The 23,135-nt window shown below is 41.6% G+C and overlaps 2 protein-coding genes and 1 pseudogene across 4 annotated transcripts; 2 read left to right on the top strand and 1 right to left on the bottom strand.

Moving 5' to 3' along the window:
- Window positions 1-2: 2 nt before the first annotated feature.
- On the bottom strand, window positions 3-5,663 carry si:dkey-183i3.6 (LAT2 domain-containing protein). Of its 3 annotated transcripts, none has more exons than XM_024013742.2 (12): window positions 5,564-5,663; window positions 4,231-4,335; window positions 3,942-3,984; window positions 3,647-3,690; window positions 3,336-3,381; window positions 2,821-2,837; window positions 2,081-2,122; window positions 1,881-1,911; window positions 1,708-1,781; window positions 1,193-1,249; window positions 965-1,033; window positions 3-827 (listed from the first exon to the last, which is right to left on the bottom strand). In XM_024013742.2, exons 2-12 carry the CDS (start codon window positions 4,331-4,333, stop codon window positions 796-798), a joined length of 558 nt encoding a protein of 185 aa, XP_023869510.1. In that variant the 5' UTR covers window positions 4,334-4,335; window positions 5,564-5,663; the 3' UTR covers window positions 3-795. The 3 variants fall into 3 exon arrangements, with proteins under 3 accessions (XP_023869510.1, XP_023869509.1, XP_023869511.1); XM_024013741.2 differs by lacking the exon at window positions 5,564-5,663 and adding an exon at window positions 4,539-5,090; XM_024013743.2 differs by lacking the exons at window positions 2,081-2,122; window positions 5,564-5,663 and adding an exon at window positions 4,539-5,089.
- Window positions 5,664-10,674: 5,011 nt separating this feature from the next.
- On the top strand, window positions 10,675-20,044 carry LOC111980308 (myb-binding protein 1A-like protein). The gene is made up of 9 exons (XM_070449732.1): window positions 10,675-11,175; window positions 11,580-11,675; window positions 11,818-12,643; window positions 12,773-12,963; window positions 14,138-14,255; window positions 14,436-14,725; window positions 14,826-14,936; window positions 15,184-15,309; window positions 19,822-20,044. The coding sequence occupies exons 3-9, from the start codon at window positions 12,623-12,625 to the stop codon at window positions 20,042-20,044; spliced, it is 1,080 nt and encodes a 359-aa protein (XP_070305833.1). The 5' UTR covers window positions 10,675-11,175; window positions 11,580-11,675; window positions 11,818-12,622.
- A 1,328-nt stretch (window positions 20,045-21,372) lies between these two features.
- LOC139029530 (myb-binding protein 1A-like protein) lies at window positions 21,373-23,081 on the top strand (annotated as a pseudogene).
- The last annotated feature ends 54 nt before the right edge of the window (window positions 23,082-23,135 follow it).

Raw genomic sequence — 23,135 nt, 5'->3', positions numbered from 1 at the left:
GGTTTTGTAGTAAGGATTTATTTAATAATACACATTGACAATCACTTTTTTTTACATTTGGAGCTGTCTCGTATTAATTTTGTACCACTAGATGGTGACAGTTACACAGTAACACTCAAACAATCAAAAATACTGTACATCAGGGATGGGCAACATTGATGGGGGTGGGGCCACAAATTAGAACTCCTCATGAGGGGCCACAGTGGCTCGCGGGTCTGCATACCCACATCCATACATGCAGTCCGAACAGGGGGGGAAGTAGCAGCAGTTAAGTGGATTTTCGGTAATTCACATTTTGCCATAGGGTAGAGACAAATTGCAGTTAATATGATCTCTGATGATCAATGGTGGCCCCGGACAGTAATTTTAACATGATTACTACAAGTTTAGATAGCTGGCCGCTAGTCTAATTTACCAATCTAAAATAATTTTGCTGGCATAGGCTAATTGAGTGGCTGACATAACTGCTGATGCACAACTGCACATTTCAAAAGTGAACCTTGTGTATTATACTATTCTCTCTCAACAGTCAATTGAAACRCTGACTGAGTTTTGGAAATTGATCCATGGGCTGCCAGTTGCCCATCCCTGCTGTACATGGTTCCTCACATGTTTTGACTCAAGGGAATTCCTGATGAAGTAATACAACTTTGGGCATTAACCCTAAAATGGCATTGCTCTGGTATAGCACATTGACATACATATCATTATAACTTAATATTTATTCAGGCAGCTCAACAAAAGAGAAAAGTCCATTCCCATAGATATCCACTCGTAGAGCATGTAGATCCCATATCAGTCAGTGTCGTTCACGTAATCTGGTTCATCTGTGACGAAATTAGAAGTCTCAAGTCTTAGTTCATTACATTGTAGTAATTTATCCATGGCGACTTACAATTAGTGCATTCATCCTACGTTCATAGCAGAAGTGTTGTCTTCGTTGTAATGCACTATAGTGACTTACCATCCTCTAACGGTTCTAACCCCATCTTCACTTGCTCCAGGAATTCAGAGTTCTCGTAATCTGATCCATCTGTTGTGAGGTGGTGGGAAATAATCTTAGTTCAACATAAAATATAAGAAATCTACTTCAAATAGATAATGAACTTCCATAAAAACAACATGATCTTCATAAATATGGCTCATTTCAAAGGAGGGATAGGCCTACATTTAGTCATTCTAAAGTACATACCAGAGCCACGGCTGATTGTATCAATAGATGGGAAAACATTCTCATATTGATCACCATCTAGAAAGTAGAAATATGTTTATCAAATGATACTTAACACTTCTGACATCCAAATAAGGCAAGTGACAATCTGAACACATACGAATAAATGATCACACTTGTCTTCAGAGGATGTTAGATTGTGTTACTGTATGTAGGCTGCCATGTACTGTGTCGCCTGTACCTTTTGATGGTTGTGGTTTGAGCTGAAGCTTGACATTACTTTCAACAGCAGCAGATTACATTATCTGAGAGGATATCACCCTACAGTAACGGGCTCTACAAAATGCATCAATGGTGGGGCCTCCCATCTTTCTTTTCTTTATGTTTTGGGTTAATAAAAAGGCCCAGGGAGTGGGCGAGAGGGACGGGGGTTGTTTATTTGTTCGTTTTGAGTTTTTTACATTTTATTCCATCTGATAAAACCATAGACATAGGCCTACATACTGTATTCACGTCATTGGATAAATCATACTTACCCGTTTCTGAATCTCTGGTGTCTGCATTAGTACTCTCATTAACATTCTGGTACACTAACGCTGGGATTGGATCTCTGTAAAAACAATAAGCACATGTATTATTTTTCGCAAACTAAAATTCAGATTAATTGTAAGTACAATTAAATGGCAACCAAGCATTGATAGATACTTACACATATGTTGGTTCAACGCTTCCCATCTGAGCTAATATAACACAATTGAAAAGTCTTAGTTAGTGCTGAGGAATTTGGTGCAGGCTAAAACTGTAGTGAATTAGTGATACTGTTTCCACATTGAAAGGTCTGTGTTTCCAAAATGGAAACTTTTGGCATTCAATATATACCTAATACAATTACTAACAGATAACATTTACCTGTTGCAACATTTTGATACTTCGCTTGCTCCTCATTCACAACTGTAAAGATACACACATACAACACCTTCAGGTAACTGCCAAAATAATGGAAACACGAGTAAATGAGGGATACAAAGTATATTGAAAGCAGGTGCTTCCAAAGTTAATTAAGCAATTAACATCCCATCATGCTTAGGGTGGATAAAAATGCTGGGCAGGCCATTATTTTAGCTATCATGGCTATGCCCCCATAGGATGACAATGCCCCCATCCACAGGGCACGAGTGGTCACTGAATGGTTTGATGAGCAATGCATGAAAACGATGTAGACCATATGCCATGGCTGTCTCAGTCACCAGATCTCAACCCAATCAAACACTTATGGGAGATTCTGGAGCGGCACCTGAGACAGCGTTTTCCACCACCATAAACAACACACCAAATTATGGAATTTCTTGTGGAAGAATAGTGTRGCATCCTTCCAATCAGTTCCTGACACTTGCGTCTATGACAAGGTGCATTGAAGCTGATCTGGCTCCTGGGGGCCCAACGCCCTATTGAGACACTTTATGTTGGTGTTTCCTTTTTTTGGCAGTTGCCTGTATGTTGAAACATCTGTAATGTTTTTAATCTGTTCAAATTCTGGGTCCAGTTGGTTCAGTTTTGTTTATAAGCTTTGTCAACAGACTCTTTAGGCACTGACCCCTTGTAAGTGAATGGGAAGGTCTGCTGGACATTAAGAATGAAATAAAACCTACCTTGTGGTGTTTGTTCCCTGTAAAATAAATTACATTTAAAGTATTTATTGTGAGTGTTGCATATCTGCTGTCTGTTATTAGCATATCTAGAGACAAAGATAAAGTGCTGAGCGGCCACCTAAGGTACACACAAGACCATAGCCAATATCTGGTCAGGGGGTAAATCCCCACTGTGCACAGGCGTCAATTCAACGTCTATTCCACGTAATTTTGTTGAAATTAGTGGAAACAACATTGATTCAACCAGTGTGTGCCCTGTGGGTCTGTGGTCATTACATCACACATGACAACCAACAGGTGTGAGCTGGAAGCTAAAAACTAAACTCCAATGTTCTTTTAGATTTTCTCCAACTGTAGGAACTCTTGTTCGTGTGTATAAAATATATTTATACAAGTATATATTTTGTTACCCATCCAGTTTTAAGGAACAAAAAAAATGTAATTTCAGCTGTCATGTTGGAACAAGACAAAAGCATGACGGGCATAAGACCTAAATGTACGAGTAGTCTACTTACACTGGTGTTGGAGGCAGCTCTCTTATAATCTGGTTGGGTCGTGTGACTAAAAAAGCCCAAGAGATTCAAGAAGGATTCAGTAGTGAGAACATATAATTTACTGTTGATCAGCACACGATAGCCATAAAAACCATCACCATATTAAATAGATGCATTCAGTCATTCACTATGAGAAGGGAATTCACAATAATGAAGCCACTTGTGAAATCCTTTTAGATTTTTWAAAATTCTGTATTAATTTAAGTAGAATAAGGCTTGTTCTGTCCGGGAATCTGCCCCAAAGGGTATGATGAATCACAATGTCATTTTACCTGTTTTAGATCGCATTACTGCAAATCTGCTTCCTTCGCGTTGGCTGAGTTGGGCAGAGTTACGTGATGAAAAATGATGTTGTCATATAGTAGCCAATAGTGAGGTTAAATTGTTTTACAACATGAGTTTAAAAAATGTATGTTAAGATAGAAACGGCTATTTTATGAATTATAGAACATTTCAATTGTACATTAGGAATTACATATTATGCTATTTATCTATAATAATCGATAAGATCATGCCTGGTCTTACAGTGCATCAGTTATTTAATATCTATGTTAATGTTATACTTACAATATTTGAGGGTCATAAATTTGATTCTCTTCATGTATTATTTCTACAGACAAGGAAAAGTGGAACACTTTAATTCAACGGCACACACTACGGATTGATCTAGAAAATTATTTCACGAGTCAAAGTAGAAAATTAAGTATTTTAATTTAGCTTTAGTGCTACGTGACAAATATATTTTTACTTTAAGAAGATTTCATGATATTGGAATAGATTTACAGGTTGATTAGTGGGACATGTAGCCTAGTAAATATGTAATAAATGTCATAATTTGTAATGCAGTGCCACTCACTGGTTTTGCTCCTGCACCACAGACAGAAAGCAGAGAAGACACTGAGAGATGCCGCAGACACAATGGCCAAGACAGCTCCTTGTAGGCTGAAGATGGCTATCATGCCTATGGGAAAATTAAACAACAATGCATTTGCCTTTGGAATGATCTCATTTATATCCTCCATAGTTTTCTTCTGTTTAATTAATTCACCAATAATAGTTGCTTACTGCTGTTTTTCACTTTCACTAAAAATAACTTCTCTCTTTGACAGGTGTTGGCCAAACTTGTTCCTTATTCAGCTGTAACAGCACAAATCTCCTGCTCACCCAATGTTGTCATGAAAAGACCTCAAGTTCATCAGATACTGACCAKGGGTGTAATGATTCCTTACATATCATCTCTGTAGGCACCAAAACTAAGTGGAAAGAAAGACTAAACTGTTGGAAATAAACCCCTCACTTGGTAGAAATTGGTCATGTGTTCCTGTAAACAACCTGAGCCCACAGCTACCCACAGGATGTGTGGTCATCACAGCGCTATAGCCAAACACCATTGTGTAATGTCTTGATCCCACTCAGTGAGGGGTGACATGTTCTTATGCTATTAAGTTGAAACGTCCAAAGAAGAATGATGTTGGTATTGTATTGAATACCCCTGTTGGTTCAGGGATACAGTATCTGCATCAGAAGATAAGAATACTTTCCGCTTTTATAAAACAAAGTTTGGTTAGGGCAAATGATAGCCGATTTTGTGATTAAAGGTAGATACAAGCCAAGTGTATAGAGATAGGGTGGAGGCATAACACGTGGTATTGATCAAACTTAACAATACACTTAGGAATACATTTTGTATGTGTATTTACCCTGAACAAAATAGTGACTATGATCTACATGACTAATACTAATAAAGACTAATAAAGTATTAATGAATGGTCTATAATTGATATACCAAAGAGAAGACATATATGAGTATACAGTTCAACAGAATTAGTTACATTGTTTTAATTGTTAAAAACCTTAGCATCAAACTCAAACCGTAGCATCATTTTTTACACACTCAGCTGAACTTCATCATACCAAATAAATTGGCGGACTGAACAAGGGGACTCCATGATTGCTGGTTGATCTTTTTTACATTTCAAAGCAGAATCCTGAAGTTGTACAATGTGATACATTATTGAAAGCCAATATAATTCCAATTAAGTCTTCACCTTGCTATGAGGATGACAATAACACAACATGATGCATCTCTGAAATTGAACCTCTTCAAATAGTCTATCTATCCCCAACCAAGCTGCTCCTACACTCTTGAACATGAGACAATAGAAATACATGCATTGTGTTGTTCTCACCTTTAGTAAAGCCTCTTCAGGCCACCACCATCTTACTGACAGCTCCACTTGCAGACAGGCTACTGTAACAGAGCTGTGAAGGGGGAGAGCAGAAAGAGCTTCCTGTTTCTAACTGAACTCCTTACCACATCCGCCTCGATCCGCGGGCTGGACGGAGAGTCTAGTGGACCACCTCTAAAAGGTTCCCTACATCACTGTGGTTTAACGAGGCTGCAAGAAATGACACCCCTCAGTGCCTGCTTTAGGGACAGTCCCCATGCACATAGAACATGGTTTTTAAATGGACTTTGTAATTTGCTTTGTTGTAATTGTAAACATATTTCAGTGCTCTTCAATACTGATCCTAGGGGGTCCTCACATTGCAGGTGCTGTTGTGTGGCCTTCCGGGACCAGGGACGAAAAACACTATACAATGCCATACAGCATGAGAAACACCTGTTGCTGTAGCGTATGAAGAAGTCTGTGGAGAAAACATCATTTTATAAAGAGAAATGTTTCCAAATGGATGCCGTTATAATGTGATTAGGTTATTATTACACAGGTGTAAGCCAGCTGGCATAGGCTATACCTACTCCAATAAGTTTGGGAAGTTCTGCCCTGGCTCTTTCTTAATTAAAAGGCAATTCTGCCACTTTTGAACCTTTTTAACCCCATAACCTCATTATTGTCTCCAGTACCAAACCAGTGTTTACATATGTGAAAACAGCACGTTTCTGTGATCTGTGTTTTAAAAAAGATAAGAAGAAAAGTCCTAAAACTGCTTCTCTGTGACATCACAGGGTAAGACTAAAAGTCAAGGCCTCCTGAGTGGTGCAGTGGTCTAAGGCACTGCATCGCAGTGCTACCTGGGCCACTAGAGATCCTGGTTCGAGTCCAGGCTCTGTCGCAGCTGGCCGCAACCAGGAGACCCATGGGGCGGCGCACAATTGGCCCAGTGTCGTCCAGATTAGGGGAGGGTTTGACCAGCAGGGATGTCCTTGTCCCATCACACTCTAGTGACTCCTGTGGAGGGCTGGGTGCATGCACACTGACACGGTTGCCAAGTGTACAGTGTTTCCTCCGACACGTTGGTGTGGCTGGCTTCCGGGTTAAGCGGGCATCATGTCATGAAGCAGTCAGCTTGGTTGGGTTGGGTTGTGTTTCGGAGGAAGCACGCCTCTCCTGAGTCCGTATGGGAGTTGCAGCGATGAGACAAGACTGTAACTACCAATTGGATACCATGAAAAAGGGGTATTTTTTTTTTTTAATGATTAAAAGTCAAACAAAACAGTGATTTTGAAAGCCTGCAACAGCTTTTATTGCTCCCTCTTCACCGCGAATTTGAAAGCACTGTTTTAACATATTTTTTTTTAAACTTTTGATGATCTCATCGAGTATAACTTTTTTACTTCATATTTTTTTCTACAAAACATAGAATTGCACCATTTTCACACATGTATACTGGTATTGTGCTGGAGATAATGAAAATGAGTTTGAAAGTGGTGGAATTGCCCTTTAAGGGAATATTCTTAAATTATAAAAAGCCCCCAAAATAGCCCGTGAATCTGTGAATATGACCAAATGTATATTTTGCTCCATAGGACACAGAGGTGGAAAAAGTAACCAATTGTCATGCTTCAGTAAAAGTAAGGATACACTACATGGCCAAAAGTGCTCGTCGAACATCTCATTCCAAAATCATGGGCATTAATATGGAGTTGGTCCCCCCTTTGCTGCTACAACAGCCTCCACTCTTCTAGGAAGGCTTTCCACTAGATGTTGGAACATTGCTGCGGAGACTTGCTTCCATTAAGCCACGAGAGCATTAGTGAGGTTGGACATTGATGTTGGCTGATTAGGCCTGGGTCGCAGTCGGCGTTACAATTCATCCCAAAGGTGTTCGGTGGGGTTGAGGTCAGGGCTCTGTGAAGGCCAGTCAAGTTCTTCCACACCGATCTCAACAAACCATTTCTGTATGGGCCTCGCTTTGTGCACGGGGGCAATGTCATGCTGAAACAGCAAAGGGCCTACCCCAAACTGTTGCAACAAAGTTGGAAGCACAGAATTGCCTAGAATGTTATTGTGTGCTGTAGGGTTAAGATTTCCCTTCGCTGGAAGTAAGGGGCCTAGACCGAACCATGAAAAACAGCCACAGACCATTATTCCTCCTCCACCAAACTTTACAGTTGGCACTATGCATTGGGGCAGGTTGCATTCTCCTGGCACCGTCGGACTGCTAGATGGTGAAGCGTGATTCAGCACTCCAGAGAGCGTGTTTCCACTTAATTGTTTTTATTTAACCTTTATTTAACTAGGCAAGTCAGTTAAGAACAAATTCGTATTTACAATGACGGCCTACCAAAAGCAAAAGGCCTCCTGCGSGGTTGGGGGCTTGGATTAAAAATATAAATAAATCAAATAAAAATATAGGACAAAACACACATCACGACAAGAGAGACAACACAACACTAAATAAAGAGAGACCTAAGACAACAACATAGCATGGTAGCAATACAACATGACAACACATGGTAGCAACACAACATGGCAGCAACACAACATGGTACCATCACAAAACAGGGTACAAACATTATTGGGCAGACAACAGCACAAATGGCAAGAAGGTAGAGACAACAATACATCACGCAAAGCAGCCACAACTGTCAGTAAGTGTCCATGATTGAGTCTTTGAATGAAGAGATTGAGATAAAACTGTCCAGTTTGAGTGCTTGTTGCAGTCGCTAGCTGCGGCGAACTGAAAAGACGAACAACCCAGGGATGTGTGTGCTTTGGGGATCTTTAACAGAATGTGACTAGCAGAACCACTACTCCAGAGTCCAATGGTGGCGAGCTTTACACCACTCCAGCCGATGTTTGGCATTGCACATGGTGATCTTTGGCTTGTGAGCGGCTGCTCGGCCATGGAAACTAATTTCATGAAGCTCCCAAAGCTGATGTTGCTTCCAGAAGCAGTTTGGAACTCGGTAGTAAATGTTGCAACCGAGGACAGACGATTTCTATGCGCTTCGTGCTTCAGCACTTGTCTGTCGTTCTCTGAGCTTGTGTGGCCTACCACTTTGCGGCTGAGCCTTTGTTGCTCCTAGACTTTCCTACTTCACAATAGCAGCACTTACAGTTGACCGGGGCAGCTCTAGCAGGGAAGAAATTTGACGAACTGACTTGTTGGAAAGGTGGCATCCTCTGACAGTGCCACGTTGAAAGTCACTGAGCTCTTCAGTAAAGCCATTCTTCTGCTAATATTCGTCTATGGAGATTGCATGGCTGTGTGCTCAAATTGTATACACCTGTCAGTAACGGATGTGGCTGAAATAGCCGAATCCACTAATTTGAAGGGGTGTCCACATACCTTTGTACATATAGTGTACCTTAATGGAAAATGACTCAAGTAAAAGTGAAAGTCACCCAGTAAAATACTACTTGAGTAAACCATTACTCGCAAAACACCAGTCTCAACATCAACAGTGAAGAGGCGACTCTGGGATGCTGGCTTCTAGGCAGAGTTCCTCTGTCCAGTGTCTGTGTTCTTTTGCCCATCTTAACCTTTTATTTTTATTGGCCCGTCTGAGATATGGCTTTTTCTTTGCAACTATGCCTATAAGGCCAGCATCCCGGAGTTTCCTCTTCATTGACATTGAGACTGGCGTTTTGCGGGTACTATTTAATGAAGCTTCCAGTTGAGGACTTGTGAGGCGTCTGTTTCTTTTGAAAGAAAAGCAKATTTTTGGTCCATTAAAATCACATCAAATTGATCACATCAACGAGTTTCAGAAGAAAGGTCTTTGTTTCTGGCCATTTTGAGCCTGTAATCGAACCCACAAATGCTGATATTCCAGATACTCAACTAGTCTAAAGAAGGCCAGTTTTCTGTTTTCTTTAATCAGAACAACAGTTTTCAGCTGTGCTAACATAATTGCAAAAGGGTTTTCTAATGATCAATTAGCCTTTTAAAATGATAAACTTGGATTAGCTAACACAACATGCCATTGGAACACAGGAGTGATGGTTGCTGATAATGGGCCTCTGTACGCCTATGTAGATATACCATTAAACATCTGCCGTTTCCAGCTACAATAGTCATTCATAACATTAACAATGTCTATACTGTATTTCTGATCAATTTGATGTTATTTTAATGGACAACATTTTTAGCTTTTCTTTCAAAAACAAGGACATTTCTAAGTGACCCCAAACTTTTGAACGGTAGTGTATGTGAGAGTGGATTCTCGGCCCTCACTAGCATGAAAACTAAATACAGGCACAGACTGTGTGTGGAAAATGATTTAAGACTGAGACTCTCTCCAATACAACCCTACATTGCTGAGTTATGTGCGTCCTTTCAAGCACACTCTTCTCATTAACCTGTGGTGAGTTATTCACCATTTTCAATTAATAAATAATGTTTTATATGTAAGATGGCTAAATAAAGAGCAAAACTATTGATTATTATAATATTATTGTTTGTGCCCTGGTCCTATAAGAGCTCTTTGTCACTTCCCACGAGCAGTGTTGTGACAAAAACTCACACTCATTCTTATGTTTAATAAATATATCGTATAGTGTGTGTGTGGCAGGCTTACAATGATGGCAAAAAACATAATTTGAGAGTGCGCTGACCATGGTGCTAGAGGGTGTACGCAGCTGGAGGTTGAATGTTTGAAGGGGTACGGAACTATAAAAAGTTTAGGAACCATTGACCCAAAATATMAATCGGATACTCTAGTTGGCGCTCTAAAAGTGAAAAGAAAAGTCTTCAAAAATGGAAGACAGTCCGGAGGAAGCATGATCAGGTGGGGCCATTCTAGCCAATGAGAGGACAGATATGTGTGGGAACAACAGGCAAAACCGTTTCCACTAGTTACCACAGCCACAAAGTCAACATTTACTATATCGTATATATACAAACATGGTTTGGTCTTAATTTCGCGTTAGGCATAAGGTTAGCAGTGTGATTAAGGTTAGGTTTAAAGTAAAATTTGAAGAAGGTTTATGACTTTGTGGCTGTGGTAACTAGGGATTTTATAACGTGTTTTTTCTCAAAGTTGCCGGGATGTCACGTGTCCTACTTATATCAATACAATCGTAACAACCGAATCATTACGAAACTTCGATTCGACACTCCACGACCTCCATATAAAAACCCATCGCTTGACGAGCGAATACAATTTTTAAAAAGCCACCTACTGGAGAAGACAGATTTTGGCCCCAATTATGCCTCTTGCTTGGCCTTTTACTCTTCTAAAAGCTATACAGCTTTTGTCAAATTAACTCAAAAATATATATATTTTAGCATTTTAGTTAACTCTATTCGTTTCCCCAACGTTAACCTGTTACGTAAATTATCCTATCCTGCTAAGAAAAGTCAAATCTGACTAAAACTATCCCGTCTACTCAAAACCCTTATCTCCCTACTGTCAAATGGCATGAATGCGATGCATGTAGACATGGGGGAGATAGAAAATGAGCCAGTGCGACCGAAAATGACTGATGCCAAGGGTATTCTCCAACAGAACCGCGAGTTCCAGGACTTCTTCTGGGATATCGCTAAACCTGAACAAGAGATACGGCTGAAGGCCATTGAAAATCTCATACAATATCTGAAGACTAGTCAAAAGGTTGGTGTGTTTGGGACAGCTCTCAGTTGCTAAGTTAGCTGCTACGGAGTTACCTCGTTAGCTAACATAGCCTACTTATCTTGCTAAACCAACTACAGTAGCTGGTTAGCTAGGCACATGGTCACTTTTATGCTATTGGCGGGTGTTGGACTTTAGAGAAACTGGCAATAACATTAACGTAATCCATATCAAGTTTGGCACAGATGTAAACTAAACAATTTATTTCACACCTGGCCACGTCTGTTGAGTTTTGATTGCTGCAATGCTACTTATATGCATTTGAGTTGCTGTCATACTGTCTGTTTAGAAGGTGTATGTTCCACCACACATATACATGTTACATTTATGGGACCATAGAGTTCTTGACATTTTGCTATAATGTATGTGTTGTCTTTCCTTTCTAGACAGATGAGTTGACATACACCCCGAAGAGACTGGTGGATGGCTTGGCACACACTAGAGAGGCTGGCCTGCCAGGCTTCAGTTTGGCTTTGGGACAGGTAATGTCAATAGTACATCTAATGGCTCACCAACATCCTATTTCTTTGTACATGTCTTACGAAGGAGTTATTAAGGTGTTACTACATAACATATAAGAGGTTGTTACTGATGTATCATTTCTGTCATTGTTTTGGTTGTCAGGTACTGAGCGTGTTTGAGGAGGTACCTCTGCGTACAGCCTTTGATCAAATCAAAGAGAAGCACAYCTTGGCGAACGTGAAAAAGGTAAGCATGTGATGTGACTAAAGTTAGATGCTGTGGTAAATTTCTAATTTTCTAATACATTTTTTATTTAACGGTTATTTAACTAGGTAAGTAAGTTAAGAACAAATTCTTATTTACAATGACGGCCTACCCTGGCCAAACCTGGACGACGCTGGGCCAATTGCGCGCCACCCTATGGGACTCCCAATCACGGCCGGTTGTGATACAGCCTGGAATCAAATCAGGGACTTTAGTGACGCCTCCTGCACTGAGATGCAGTGCCTTAGTCTGCTGCGCCGCTCGGGAGCGTTTCACTAACATCCATATACTTAATGTAATCAGCCAATGAAGGTCTCTATATTGCACAGTATCTTATGTTGCCGTTTATATTCATGTTGACAGAAACTCATCAGAAATGCTGCTTTTGGGAACTTCTTTGGTGTGCTCGCTCTGTCTCAGTCCACACGCCTTCCAAAGGTAAGAATGACATCAGATCACCCATGGGCTTGGCAGAGAAGACTAGTATACCATGTTTTGCACAGAGAATTGAAGTGCACATATGTCCCCCTTATTGTTACTGCCAGACTTAGCTCGGTCTCTACTTTTCAGACTTCAGTGTGTTTGGTTTTCTTACTCACCTGTGTGTGTGTGACAGGACCCTCGGGTGGTGCTGGAGTGTGTCCAGCTCCTCCAGAGCCTATCGCAGTATAGAGAACTCCTGCGGGACCTGCCCAGGAAGACCATGGTGGACATCCTGTCTGAGGTGAGTGACTCAGCCAGCTCTACTTCATAGTGTAGCACTCTTCTAATGGTGTCTCAATGTGATAAATCCTTGTGTAGAATGGTGCAGTCGGTAAGACCTGTGTGTTGTTTGGTCTGTGTGGTTCTCCAGACATCAGAGGAGGTGTTTGAGGAGGTGCTGCTGGGAGCCCTGCAGACAGACCTGTCCTCTGCCTTCAGCACCCCTGAGCAGCTGCAGCTCCTCCTGGTGGCCATGCAGAAGTTCCCCCAGGTGCTCAAGCTCAAGAAGCTGAAGAAGCTGCTGGGCACCTCCACAATCATTACCATGGACAATATCCCTAAGTGAGCAGCTTTTTACAACTAGGGCTATGGTTTTTTCCATGGTCAGGATGACGCGCACACACGCGCACACACACGCACACACACCACACACCCACACCACAACACACAACACACACACAACACACACCACACACCACACCACACACACACACACACACACACAACCACACACACACACACACACACACACACACACACACACACACACACACACACACACACACACACTCAATGTAAAATCAAACCTGTGTTTCCTGTCCAACCTCTCCCCTAGGTTGACAGATGTACTGAAGATGGCGGCCCGCTCAGTCAAGAAGGACCGCCTGCTGCCTGCGGTGGAGATCTCTCTGAGGGAGGACGACTTTGGCTCTTCTGGAGGGAGACCATCATTAACGGCATGCTGAAAGACCAGCCGGGGCCACACAGTAAGCACAGCATTGGGGTTAAGACTGTTGGCTCCTCACTCACATTTGGACCCTGAACCGAATATTAGATGATTGAACTAAGTTCTGTAGCCTAGACCCATGTAATAATTTTTCCCCCCCCGTGTCATTTTTCTAACTTCATGCAAGCATTTCCCCCATGTATGTTCTGTTTTCCTTCCTGTAAATGTACATAGCTGTTCTAACAAATCAAATTTTATTTATCCACATACACGTGTTTAGCAGATGTTATTGCGGGTGTAGCGAAATGCTTGTGTTTCTAGCTCCGACAGTGCAGTAATATCTAACAATTTCACAACATATACCCAATACACACAAATCTAAGCAAAGGAAGTAAGAATATATAAGTATATGGACGAGCAAAGTCAGAGCTGCATAGACTAAGATACAGTAGAATTGTATAGAATACAGTATATACATATGAGATGAGTAAGGCAAGATATGTAAACATTATTAAAGTGACTAGTGTTCCTTTTATTAAAGTGGCCAGGGATTTCAAGTCTATGTATATTGGCAGCTGCCTCTGTGTGCTAGTGTTGGCTATTTAACAGTCTGATGGCCTTGAGATAGGAGCTGTTTTTCAGTCTCTCGGTCCCAGCTTTGATGCACCTGTACTGATCTCGTCTTCTGGATGATAGCGGGATGAACAAGCAGTGGCTCGGGTGGTTGTTGTCCTTGATGATCTTTTTGGCCTTCCTGTGACATCGGGCTGTCTTCTCTCTGTGCCCCAGTTACCTGAGCTACCGGCTGTTGGGTAGTGCCCTGCCTTTGTTGACCCTGGCCCAGCTAAAACAGGTGTTAAATGGAGAGGTGATGAGGGCCTACGGGGAACACGTGGTCTCTGCACAGGTCAGTCTTCCTACAAATGTCTGTCGACTCATAACTGCACAAGATTATAGAAAATACATAGTGAAGCTGCTGGCATCTTAGTTGGTCACAGAAAATATGTAGTAAGATGCTCACTTATCCAAAAAGGAAATGTTTTAAAATATATTGACTTACAAGTATACACTCATCTCGCCCCCTCAGCTCCCAGACCGTTTTAAGTTTGCCCCCGAGATGGAGACGTACATTGGCGACTTCCTGCAGGGCTGCGATGACCCGGAGAAGCAGCTGGCGGTGATGGTGGCCTTCTCCCTGCTCACCAACCAGGGCTACCCCGTGGTGCCCTCCTTCTGGAGGGTTGTGCAGCACCTGCAGCCGACAGCACTGCAGAGCTACGTGGACTGGCTCAAAGACATGTTCCTCAACCCCCGGCTGGACAGCTGCCTGGACTTCAGCACCCGCAGGCAGAAGGAGAACCAGGAGGGCGGAGTCCAGTGAGTAGAACTCTTGGAGCATGTCCTAGAATGACTAATATATGCCTTCTGGCTTCTAAACTAAAAGTATCCCTTTGAATTGTTGACTCTCTATCCTTAGGAGAGAGAACTGCATATTCCGCCTGAGGAAGTGGATCATTCCACGCCTAACCTCCATCGCGGAGAACAACCAGGTGAAGAGAGAGGAGGCTCTAGTGATGGATGTAGCCAGGTGAGAGATCTCACTGCAGGGAAAATGTCATGTCGCTCACTGTTTGCTGCTCCCCCAAGTGATTTTAGATTATGCCTTGGTGATATCACTTTTGGGAGCAGCAAAGGGTGATTTTTTTTTCCTGTGCCAAGTTGGATGTGTGTAATAATCTTCCCAACATTTCTATAACTATTGTATTCTGAAGGGCACTTTATAGTCATAATGTAGCATAGATGCTAACCCATTGTTTTGTCCTCCATCGCGCCAGGTTTGTCTTTTTCCATGTGTTCTTCAATGCTAAGAAGGCCACCCCAGACATACTTGAGACAGAAGCCACCCTGTCAGTGCCCCTGGATGAGAAGGCCAGAGTCGTCATCATCAACTCCTTCTTTGGGTGAGATAAGACTACTTTACACTCTTTATCACTTTCCAAAAACAAGCTGTGGGGTAGTCAAAGATGAAGAGCATGGCTACAATGGTAGGTGGCTGGAATAGTCAGTTAAGTTTTAAACATGTATGGTTTTAAAGGAGCAATTGCATGAAACTCCATAGCGTGAGTGTTCATTTACGTTACACTCTAGATGCCCTACACCGGGGGTAGGTAACTAGATTAAAGCCACTGGCCGATATTTGTCGGAGTGGATGGTCTGGAGACCAGGACATAATTATAATCATTTGTACATTGCAAATTAGAGGTCGACCGATTAATGGAATGGKCGATTTCAAGTTTTCATAACAATCGGTATTTTTGGACACCGATTTGGCTGTTTAAAAAAAAAATGTTTACAACAATACTGAATGAACACTTATTTTTACTTAATATAATACATCAATAAAATCAATTTAGCCTCAAATAAATAATGAAACATGTTCAATTTGGTTTAAATAATGCAAAAACAAAGTGTTGAAGAAAGTAAAAGTGCAATATGTGCCATGTAAAAAAGCTAACGTTTAAGTTCCTTGCTCAGAACATGAGAACATATGAAAMCTGGTGYMTCTTCAATATTCCCAGGTAAGAAGTTTTAGGTTGTAGTTATTATAGGAATTATAGGACTATTTCTCTCTATACCATTTGTATTTCATTAACCTTTGACTATTGGATGTTCTTATAGGCACTTTAGTATTGCCAGTGTAACAGTATAGCTTCCATCCCTCTCCTCGCTCCTACCTGGGCTCGAACCAGGAACACAACGACAACAGCCACCCTCGAAGCAGCGTTACCCATGCAGAGCAAGGGGAATAACTACTCCAAGTCTCAGAGCGAGTGACGTTTGAACCGCTATTAGCGCGCATCCCGCTAACTAGCTAGCCATTTCACATCGGTTACACCAGCCTAATCTCGGGAATTGATAGGCTTGAAGCACAGCGAAGAGCTTCTGGCAAAACGCAGGAAAGTGCTGTTTGAATGAATGCTTACGAGCCTGCTGGTGCCTACCACCGCTCAGTCAGACTGCGCTATCAAATCATATTATAACATAATAACACAGAAATACGTGCCTTAGTTTACGGATTCGACTATATTAATAACCTATCATCTTGAAAACAAGACGTTTATTCTTTCAGTGAAATACGGAACCGTTCCGTATTAAATCTAACGGGTGGCATCCCCAAGTCTAAATATTCCTGTTCAATGTTCAACCTTCAATGTTATGTCATAATTACGTAAAATTCGGACAAATTAGGCGGCCCAAACTGTTGCATATACACTGACTCTGCGTGCAATGAACGCAAGAGAAGTGACACAATTTCACCTGGTTAATATTGCCTGTTAACCTGGATTTCTTTTAGCTAAATATGCAGGTTTAAAAATATATACTTCTGTGTATTGATTTTAAGAAAGGCATTGATGTTTATGGTTAGGTACACATTGGAGCAACGATACGCACCGCATCGATTATATGCAACGCAGGACACGCTAGATAAACTAGTAATACCATCAACCATGTGTAGTTAACTAGTGATTATGAGTGATTGATTGATTGTTTTTTATAAGATAAGTTTAATGCTAGCTAGCAATGCTAGCTTACCTTGGCTTCTACTGCATTCGCGTAACAGGCAGGCTCCTCGTGGAGTGCAATGTAATCAGGTGGTTAGAGCGTTGGACTAGTTAACTGTAAGGTTGCAAGATTGAATCCCAGAGCTGACAAGGTAAAAATCTGTCGTTCTGCCCCTGAACGAGGCAGTTAACCCACCGTTCCTAGGCCGTCATTGAAAATAAAAATGTGTTCTTAACTGACTTGCCTAGTTAAATAAAGATTAAATAAAGGTGTTAAAAAAATATATAGTAATAATAATAATAAGAAAATCGGCCAAATTGGTGTCCAAAAATACAGATTTCCGATTGTTATGAAAACTTGAAATCGGCCCTAATTAATCGTCCATTCCGATTAATCGGTCGACCTCTAGTTGGCACTATGCATTCGGGCAGGTAGCGTTCTCCTGGCATCCACCAAACCCAGATTCATCCGTCGGACTGCCAGGTGGTGAAGTGTGATTCATCACTCCAGAGAGCGCGCTTCCAGTACTCCAATGGCGGCGAGCTTTACACCACTCCAGCCGACGCTTGACATTGCTCATGGTGATCTTAGGCTTTTGTGCGGCTGCTCAGCCATGGAAACCCATTTCATGACGCTCCCGACGAACAGTTCTTGCGCTGATGTTGCTTCCAGAGGCAGTTTGGAACTTGGTAGTGAGTGTTGCAACCGAGGACAGACAATTTTTACATGCTACGCACTTCAGCACTTGGCGGTCCCGTTCTGTGAGCTTGTGTGGCCTACCACTTCGCAGCTGAGCCATTGTTGCTCCTAGACTTTACCACTTCACAATAGCAGCACTTACAGTTGACCGGGGCAGCTCTAGCAGGGAAGAAATTTGACGAAKTGACTTGTTGGAAAGATGGCATACTATGGTGAGCTCTTCAGTATGGGCCATTCTAATGCCAATGTTTGTCTATGGAGATTGCATGGCTGTGTGCTCGATTTTTATACACCTGTCAGCAACGGGTGTGGCTGAAATAGCCGAATCCACTAATTTGAAGGGGTGTTCACGTATATATWTTTTTTATTTCACCTTTATTTAACCAGGTAGGCCAGTTGAGAACAAGTTCTCATTTACAACTGCGACCTGGCCAAGATAAAGCAAAGCAGTGCGACAAAAACAACAACACAGAGTTACACATGAACAAACGTACAGTCAATAACACAATAGAAAAATCTATGTACAGTGTGTGCAAATGTAGAAGAGTAGGGAGGTAAGGCAATAAATAGGCCATAGAGACGAAATAATTACAATTTAGCATTAACACTGGAGTGATAGATGTGCAGATGATGATGTGCAAGTAGAGATACTGGGGTGCAAAAGAGCAAGAAGATAAATAACCATATGGGGATGAGGTAGTTGGGTGTGCTATTTACAGATTGGCTGTGTACAGGTACAGTGATCGGTAGGCTGCTCTGACAGCTGATGCTTATTAAAGTTAGAGAGGGAGATATAAGACTCCAGCTTCAGTGATTTTTACTTTTGTGTATATCTAGATTTGTATATCTAGTTCTCTCTGCGTAAGCTTTGTTACACAATTAAAGATCAATACACTGCATTTCAAACAGTCAGGAATAATATAACGAATTCAGGGCTTGTAAAAGTATACCTAGGCTAAATATAAGCCTTCCACACCATAAGACCCACTAATAATGTAATTATTTTATCAAAATAGTTTAACCAGTTATCTTTTTTTATTTTTGCAATAATCACTGATCTGGCTTTTAAGTCTGTATGAAAATGCCGTTGTTACAAATTGAACCTGCACAATGCACATCCACTAATAATGACCAACTTCTTGTGACAGGCATTCTAGAAAATGAACACGGGTCTCATTAACACAAGCCCACGTGCTAATGAGTCTTTATACTGTATTTCAAGTCTAGCCAACTTGGATGTATTTTCTTGCTAACAAGGTAGAGAACGGTTAAACTGTTTTGAATAGGCCCTCCTGTCCGTCTCCAACTGTTTGAATAACAGCCTGTCCGCTTTGTTTAGATGTTGAAATCAAGTGGCCTACCTGGATACTAAAAAGCTTATTTATGAGAATGAGAATGAGTTGCCAATTCCTTATATACGTGAGTCTTTTTAGGCTCATTGTACATTTATACAGACTAGCACATAAGTCTGTGGATAAAATGCTGCGCGTGACAAATGGAGCATTTATTTTCTACAACATTGATACTCTGGTTTAATTAGGATCTGCTCTGTTCTACATTTTGGGAGTTGAGACATAAACAGGGTATCATTAGACGGTTAAGTTCTTGTCTATTACAGTAAAAGAATGTCTCTTAAGCGTTTCGGTGTCCGTATGTCCGATTCTGTTGGACCTAACCTCCAATGCAAATAGCAAGTTTAAACTGCTTGTTGTCCAGAGAGGAAGAAGTGATCTTTCGTCATTGTTGTGTGGCAGGGGGAGGGGCTTGGTGTCTGTCTGTAAGTGGGAAGGTGCGCACCCGTGCACAGAAGCAGTGAAGGAGACGAGACCAAAAAGAGACAACGCTCATGAAAACAAACACAATAAAAACCTAGGTTCTTGCGATAAAGGCATTTGGAACATTGCGCTAAAACATACATTCATATTACTCAAATTACTTTGATATATCACCCAGCCCTACTGCAAATTGACCACAACTTAACCCAAAAATAGATTATTTTCAAATACAATAATTTCATACCTTGATTACATTAAGACATGATCACATATCTATTTGTGGGAATATTTGGGAACAAATGTCCTAAATTAAACATATTTTAGCTGAATTCCTGGTTATTTTAGTATTTGTTTTGTCCAAAAAGTCAKAAAAAAAGACATGATTTACACTACACATCCGATTAACATGTCTCTCTAACCTCCCAACCCCTCCAGATTGCTGCAGCATATCAACCACCTGCCTTTGCTGGGRGACTCCCCTGAGGTGGCAGCCCGCAACCAGAGGCACGTACAGGGTGTGACGGCTGACGGCTCCATGTGGATCTTCTGTCTGGTGCGGTACGCTGACACCCTGCTCAACCAGCCCAAGTACGCTCAGAGCACCCAGCCCTTCAGCCCCGAGCAGAGACAGGCCTGGGACAGGTACGGACCACACTGACTGTACATGGACCATATAGAGGTAGAGATGGAGGGGGGGGATTTAAAGGTTGGGGAAAGAAAAATGTAAGCCAATAGTGAACCTGTTATGATGTAGTATGCTGGCGTCAGTGGGGACTCTAATGAAGAAATCTAAGAAAGGCCATACTCCAGAGACCTCTGCTTTCCAACAACTCTTCCTGCTGGTTGGCATTCACCTCTTCAAGGTACGCAATTAATAAACAAATGAGAGATGAAAATGATTGTAGTAGTATGATAAGATTTCTTAGATACATCATTTTACTTTGTCCTTTTTATCCCACGTTTATGTATACATGTTTGCTTGTACCGTAAAGGTTCCAGAGGATTTGGTAGACCTGATGCAGGATCTGCAGAACTGCATGGAAAAAGCCCAAGAGAAGTCCAAGAAGAAGAAGAATGCGGTAACCGGTAAGACCACCTGTCCATAGGGAATGTGTCAGAGCCAACCGAATCTTACTGAAGAGTTGAGTTTGCCAAAACCACCCCAGTCTTAATCCGTGACAAGGAAAGAAGTACTCATTCTCCATATATTGAAAACCCATCTATTTAGCTATTTCCCATCCATACTGGTTCACAGTTTTACAGTGACAGTAAAGCCGGGTGTACACTACACTACATGATTTTGGCCCCGATTTAGCTGTCCCAGACAAGTTTTTGAAATCGGAGACAAAATCCCAATATCGTTGTCAACTCGGGCGTGCGGCCGTCACTGCCGCTCGGTAAATGTGAGTGGGTCAGAGACTCAATCTGAGGGCTACCAATCTCGTCTACCAACCAATCTCGGGCAGTCCCAGACGTCCCAAAATGTTCAAGTATGTTTGTTTTTTTCGGCACAATCTGCAATGCTCTTGTAGTGTGAGATGTGCAACGACAAGTTTTGAGAACGGTGATGAGCAATAGCCAATGAGAGCTCGCCAGAGAAGAAGCCAGTGAGATTATGTTGTTTCCCATTACCCATAATGTGTCGACTCAAGAAGGAGCGATGAATACTAGATTGCGTTTGTACTTTAATCAAAGTCAAAGTGTCAAATCGTTACAGCTCTGAGCAATGTTAAAAATGTTGGCTAGATATTTCAACTGTAGGGCAAGTGTGAATGTCTGACTGAAAACGTTTGAGGCTGCTTTGAGCCACAGGTCGTTGTAGCTACATTAAATCTAATCACATCATTGTTTTCGCCGGACAGCGTGGTTGGTATCGACAATCCTCAACACCAAGTGAAGAATCTTGTAGTGTGTGACCCCCCCGTCTGCCAGATCATTTAGTGTGCGCACCACTACATTTGCGTGACAAAAAAAACTACAGGGAAGATGGTCGTTTATTGTGAGGTTTAGCGATGTCAGGAATTTGAAAGTCGTGTAGTGTACACCCGGCTTAAGGTTAGTATAAATACCAGCCTCTATGTTCAGTATGGTAGCCTTTGGTGGGATGTCTCTGTAACCACGTGTCGTGTTAATCCAGGTTCTACAGGAGAGGAGGAGCCCCACTGGGCTGAGGTGGTGGTGGACATCCTGCTCTCACTCCTGTCCCAGCCCAGTAGACACATCCGTCACGTCTGCAGGACTGTCTTCTCCAACATCTGTCCCCACGTCACCGCCAGAGCCCTCACCGCCATCTTGGATGTAAGTCTCCCAGACTAGAGAATACTGTACTCTTACAGAGCTGTAGTTTTTAAATGTTGCATAAAAATATTACGTTGTGTTCACTGAAGGTAAAACTTCTGTTGATTTGCGAAAGTAAATGTTGATATATTACAGGAATGTCCATTAATTTGACTCATTGTGTCTTTAGGTTCTGGACCCAGATAAAGAGGAGGAGGACAGTGCCATCGTGGTGACGGATGATAAAGACTCTGACAAAATAAAGAAGAAAGACCAAAAAAAAGAAAGGCGAGGATGATGATGAAGACGATGAAGAGATGGTCAGTTCAGTTCTTTCACACCTGGTCACGTTCACAAATCTACATCAGGGTTTTTCTATAAACTAGGGTACCGGCTGGACAACATGTTACAGCTATTGATAAGTCATTGATAATAGTTAGCCATTGTTTCCCCATGTCATTACATTAAGATATTTAAGGGGGAACATAGGTTTTACATTTTATTGAATATAGCTAGACGACCCCTTCTCTTGGTTGGTGTCTTGACGGATTTGTCCAAAATCGTGTGACATAAAACATTACTTTTCTGTCCTTGCATTTGTGGCAGTGTAAGTTGTCATCATATCATATATTAAACATTAATCAGTTAAATTAGACATTGATCTTGAGCCCTGTAAGAAACCTGTATCTAGCAGTCACTGTTTCTTTGTATAGAGATCTCAGAAATGCACTGTAACTACCTAACATTTTATGTTAAGAGGTGAAACAGTTTTCATTGGCACACAAATCCCCCAAAATGTATGCTATTGCAAAATGGAATGCTTCTAACTGAGTCACCTTACCTTGATACTTAAAACCTAAATTGATATTGTCATTAACGTGCTTCTTCAATAATTATGCATAACACAGTTGGATGTGTATTTGGTGTCAAGCTGTTTAATTACACCGTGATATTTTCACATGTCATCATCTGATCCAGGAAGGAATTCTTTGAATGACAGTCAAGTGACAAACAGCTGTTGTGATGGCGTATGCGATGCAACCGCCCAAGTGCTGGGAAAAAGGTGTTTGCGAAGACAGTTGTGCCAGGATCCACGTTGGATCTAATTACCCTAGCGAGTTGATGTTGATCATCAGTTGGTGTCTGCATGTTTTACAGCAGGGTCTCGTTAGATTTAACAGGGAAACCATCAAGTGAGTTCATGTTTTTGTGCCTCGGATCTCTTCGTAAATATATGTATTACTTGCTTCTCCAGAATGAGGAAGAGTCGGATGCATCAGACGACGACTCTGATGAGGGTGAAGATGAGGCCATGGAGGAGGGGGGCGAGGTGGATCAGAACTTCCGCATTGAGCTGATGAAGGTCCTACAGAACCAGGGTGCTCTGGTAGGTGTCTTGTGATTGGTCTTTTGTTCTAGCTCTGGGATTGTACTTTACTCTTATTTTTCAAGGTTTCACTTTTAGTGCTCAA

The sequence above is a fragment of the Salvelinus sp. IW2-2015 genome, linkage group LG20, assembly GCF_002910315.2.
Source record: "Salvelinus sp. IW2-2015 linkage group LG20, ASM291031v2, whole genome shotgun sequence".
Classification (NCBI taxonomy): domain Eukaryota; kingdom Metazoa; phylum Chordata; class Actinopteri; order Salmoniformes; family Salmonidae; genus Salvelinus; species Salvelinus sp. IW2-2015.
The sequence above is the reverse complement of the archived record's forward strand: the minus strand, read 5'-3'. Positions and strand labels throughout refer to the sequence as shown.